At 44.9% G+C, this 5,277-nt stretch overlaps 1 protein-coding gene across 1 annotated transcript; it reads left to right on the top strand.

Annotated features, from left to right (window-relative positions):
- Positions 1 to 1,900: 1,900 nt before the first annotated feature.
- On the top strand, positions 1,901 to 4,883 carry LOC307034868 (uncharacterized protein; the record flags this gene model as incomplete). The annotated part of the gene is made up of 2 exons (XM_079673794.1): positions 1,901 to 2,297; positions 2,656 to 4,883. The coding sequence occupies 2 exons, from the start codon at positions 1,901 to 1,903 to the stop codon at positions 4,731 to 4,733; spliced, it is 2,475 nt and encodes an 824-aa protein (XP_079529920.1). The 3' UTR covers positions 4,734 to 4,883.
- Between the last annotated feature and the right edge of the window lie 394 nt (positions 4,884 to 5,277).

Here is a 5,277-nt window from a genome sequence, read left to right as displayed (position 1 = left end):
TTTTGGCGTAGCAGATACGATTTCCAGGCCCTAATTACGCCGCTACGCTTGACTTGAATATCCTACGCATTACCTAACAAATCGAAAAATGAATCGGTGAGCTGGCAGCCTCGTGCATGTGTTGACATCCAACCAGCACTAAAGCTCACATATAAGCCGTTTTATGATTCGTCCCTTGCGTTGGCAAAGAGCCAATAGGATCGGCTGTACTTCTTTTTTGTAATGCCCTCACTACTGTTACCAGGATGCTATGCTGTTTTGGCTCCCGCTGTTGATGAAGAATTCTATTCATGTAGACCAGTGCCGTGCGGTGAGGTTCGTAGCTGGCTTTCAGAGTCAGATAGGCCTATGTGAAAAATATGTGAAGTCAATAGAGTATATTAAAACATACCCGTACTTTTTGGACTATAAGCCGCGCCTTTTTTCCCATTTTTCGACGCTGCGGCTTATGTAACGGTGCGGCTAATCTATGGATTTTTACAGCTAACGGCCAACACCTTTAACTCTATGGGCTCTATGGCCGGTCCGCGGACCCCCACCTTTAAGCGGCGGGTTCCAGCAGGAAAAGCTGGAGGTCGGAAAAGAGTGAGACAGGTAGCGCGCAAAAGTAAAAGTGGAACCGAGAGTGGTACGAGAGACAGAACGAGAGCAAGACAGACAGACATTACGAGAGCGAGACAGTTTGTCCCCGTACCACTGGTTGAAAACCGCTGCTCTAGATCACTGCCGGTACGTGCGCTGGGAGCGCACCGTTTAATTTTGAAAGTTGAAAAGTTTGTGTGTCTGAAACACTATGTGATACAGTACAGTTTACACAGCACAGTACATGTTCTGTAGCTACTATTGCAATAAATGCTAACACTTGAATACGTTATGCAAATATGCAACTTGTTTGTTGAAATGTTAATAAATGGGAGCTTCCTCAAACAGCCATCTCTTTCCCGACAATCCCCTCTGTGCACGAACCCTTACATATGGTAATTAAACATTAAAACACCTGCGGCAGATTCATCGGGGTAAATCATTATGGTTACATACTGTTACATATATATATCGGGGTAAAACCATCAAGCATCTTTGTAACAGAGCAGGGAGGCATTATACAGGAGGGGATATTTCCTCACTAGCATCTTTGTTACAGAGCAGGGAGGCATTATACAGGAGGTGCTAATTTCTCACTAGCTCCGCTAGCCTTTCTCTTAAATTCAACGGCGCGTGCCGTCTAACATAGACAATCACACTGTGACTGGTCGATCGAGTTATCTTCTGTCCCGTCGTATGAAACAAGCATTTTAGCTCAAGCAATGATCTCAGTAAATCGGGACGTGAAGTGATTAATGGAGTCTAGTGTCCAGGCTTTCGCACGCCCTCCTCATTGAGACAGAGATAGCCTACTGTTTGCCTCCCCTCTGCTTTTTCACCGCGGGTTTATGTCAGATCAGCAAGACTACAACACATAGGCCTACCTAAAATACATTACCTACTCAATGGATAGAAAGGACATAATACGAGTGTCTACAAACATTTCACAGACAATGAGAGAAAAAGGCATGCGTTTAATCCAGTTTGTGAGGGATTGCTCAATCTGACGTGAGGCGCCGCTCTTTGCTGCCTTACCCCGCTTGTCTCCTCTCTGTTTGAACCATAGACTGGTTTGAACAGGTCACGAGCAAATTCAGCTATTTTGGTTATAAAATTATTTAAGATAATTGGAATCATACAAAAATTACATTTATAGCACAGATAAGTAGAAAATATTAATATCTGTTTTATTTCATTATATAATTTAACATATGTGTTGTGTTTTTATTATCTTAATTTCTAATGGACCAATGATAATTCGTGAATACACTATGCCCGCGAAATCGCGGAGCGAGCTGTCAGTTGAAGTCTATCAAAAATGGATGGTGAACGTACTTGTCCTCCGCCGAAAAAGCGGCGAATTTCTGAACAGCGCTTCAAGCTAGAATATAACGCAGAATGGCCGACCATCACCCGGTCGAAGCTGGACGACTTCCACGCTTACTGTATGTTGTGTAAGGCAGATTTTAGCGTGAGGCATGGGGGCCGACACGACGTTGAAAAGCACACCAGGACTGCTAAACACACGTCATACAAGGCGGCAGTGGAAGCTACAAGGCCCATCACGGGCTTCTTTACGGTTGACAGTGACACCAGTGTCATAAATGCCGAAGTGCTCGCTGTGGACTTTCTGGTGGAACACAACATCCCGATCGCGGTGGCCGACCACATCGGGCCACTGGTGAAAAAGATGTTTCCGGACTCGAAAATCGCTGGTAAGGCTCAAATGACAAATAGCCTCAATTCATCTCAAGCATTCATAGGCATAGATTTATATCTGTATACTGTCACAATACACTCTACAATCTGTACAGACTAGCCTATATAAAACAGTTACAGTACTGCCCTGGTTGATAATCTGATTTAAATCTTGCAAATTAATGATTGCTAATTTATACTGATACTGTATCATTCTGATAAACATTTTTCATTTTATGTAAAGGTGAAAAAAAAATAGCCTAGGCCAACTTACTCTACAGAGGATTAATATCATGATTGTAATTCTGCAATTCTGTGTAATCTAGAGTATAATCATGATAATACAATTCAATATTTTTGTGATTGCAATTGCAGGAAAGTATGGGTCTGGTCGCACAAAGAGCAGCGCCATTGTTGGAGCCCTTGCCAAGGAGGATGCGTCTGTGATCACGGAGGCAATGAGGACAGCTCCATACTCCCTAGCCACGGATGGGAGCACTGACTATGGAGACTGTAAGCTGTATCCTCTTGTTGTGAAGTACTTTGATCGAGGACTTGGGCGTGTTCTGACAGTACTGCTATCTTTGCCAGAGTGTCATGAGGCATCTACTGGGCAGAACATATTCAAACTCATTGACAATGAACTTGAGAAACGTAGCATATCCTGGGACAACTGCATGAGTTTTGGGGCAGATAATGCCATGGTGATGCAGGGACTCAAAGCTGGCACGGCAGGCTACATCAACAAAAAAAACAGTGCAGTATATGTGCTGGGATGCCCGTGCCATCTAATTCATCTAGCTGCAGAAAAAGCTGCTGCTCAGCTTCCAGTGTCCATTGAAGAGCTGCTGGTGGACATATACTTCTACCTAGACAAATCCAGCAAGAGGAAACAGGGACTGAAGAAATTTCAGGATCTGTGTGGAGTGGAAATGAGAAAGATTGTTAAACATGTAAGTACGAGGTGGCTCTCTTTAGATAAATGCATCGCCAGGTTGTTGCAGCAGTGGCCTGCATTGCTGCAATACTTTGAGTCAGAACAGTCTGGGCACAGCAGCAAGAACAAATCCACGCAGAGCAGCAGCAAGGACAAGACCACGCAGAGCAGCAGCAAGGACAAGACCACTCACAGTGTTAGCAAGGACAAGTCCACGCAGAGCAGCAGCAAGGACAAGTCCACCCACAGTGTTAGCAAGGACACATCAACCCACAGTAACGGCAGCAAGGACAATTCTCAGTTTGATTTGGCAGGCTATCTCTTTCGCCAACAAAACCTAGCCAAATTCAGTCAGGGAAAGAAAACACCAGCAGCTGCAACCACACAGCCCAAGACTGCAACGGCAAAGCCCAACACATCTAGCGCTGCACCCACTCGGCCCAAGACATCTAGCACTGCACCCACTCAGCCCAAGACATCTAGCACTGCACCCACTCAGCCCAAGACATCTAGCACTGCACCCACTCAGCCCAAGACATCTAGCACTGCACCCACTCAGCCCAAGACATCTAGCACTGCACCCACTCAGCCCAAGACAGGGACACAACAGAGAGTGCAGAGGGCATGTCAACATCTGCAGGACCCAACATTCCATCTTTACTGCTACTTTCTGAGTGCGGTCCTGCCGATATTTGATGAGGCCAACACTCTGCTGCAGCTAGACAAACCCTGCATACAAGTACTACACAGGACTTTGACCACACAGCTGAAGAATCTCTTGAACCGATTTGTGAAGCCTCAGGTGATTAATGCAGCTGCTAAGGTTCACCAGGTACCATTTAGGGAACCAAGCAACCAGAAGAGCAATGAGACCTTGTTCATTGGGCAAAACACCAGAGACTTCATAGCAGATCACCCTGAGCTTGAGGAGCTGCAGCTGGCCCAGGTCTTCAGCGCTGTGCGGGCATTCTACATGAAGGCTGTTGAGTACATGGTGAAGAAGTTTCCCTATGATGACCCAGTGTTACGGAATGCTTCTGTGGCTGACATGTCTGCACGGGACAGCGCAGAGTTCAATTCTGTGAGGTACTTCACAGGCAGATTCCCCTGCTTGAAGATGAATGCTGAGGAGATGGACAAGCTTGAGGGTCAATTCATGACCTACCAAACCGATGCTCTGCCAGAAAGCATCACCAGCTGTGACAGACCAGACACACAGTGGCACCTGATGAGTCAGCTGAAGGATGGAAATGGCCATCTCAAGTACCCTTTACTCTGCAAGGTAATGCTGGCTATCCTCTGCATCTTCCATTCCAATGCAGACTGCGAACGCATCTTCAGTCTTGTCACAAAAAACAGAACGGAGTTCAGACCTAGTATGGGAATGGAGACCCTGAGTAACCTCATTACCCACAAACAATTCATGGTGGCAAAGGGGTCTGTCTGCTACAAGCAGGCGTACTCCAAGACAACTCTTGCCAAGGCCAAGTCAGCAACCTATGACCATCTAAAGTGAGAGGTTGATCAGATGGTCATGTCACAGCCAAAGGTTCCCTTGAGTTGAACTCTGTTCTAAAAAAGGCTGTGTACAGGTTTTTCATGTGTTATTGTTCAGTATTGTTTCATGATGAATTCTGTTCGGTTAATAAAAATATTTTTTTGTGTATGTTGGTGTTTAATTGTGTGCAACAGTACAGGGAAAAGGAGAAATTATACACAAAAAATTTACTTTGCAGAAAAACATGTCCTAATATGACCTAGATTGCATCTCAGAGCATGTAAAGTCTCTGGCTTCTGATAAGATAAGATAAGATAACTTTTATTAATCCTGTAAGGGAATTGCACATGTTATAGCAGCAGGGTGATAGGAAAAGGAATAGGGAACTATATATACATACAATTTACAGTAAAATAGAAACAGTTGAATACAAAAGATAAATAGAAATAAGTAAAGTAAAAATGAAATAAGGGGGCATTCTGGGGGCTTCGGCGGACCTCGGACCCCCCGCCGGAAAAAAAATTGCCTTCCTCCGCTCGGCATGCTACTACTTTCTATAACA

Source organism: Notothenia rossii, assembly GCF_949606895.1.
Source record: "Notothenia rossii genome assembly, chromosome: 4".
In the NCBI taxonomy this organism is placed as follows: domain Eukaryota; kingdom Metazoa; phylum Chordata; class Actinopteri; order Perciformes; family Nototheniidae; genus Notothenia; species Notothenia rossii.
Note: the sequence above shows the minus strand (reverse complement) of the source record. Positions and strands in the feature narration are given on the sequence as shown.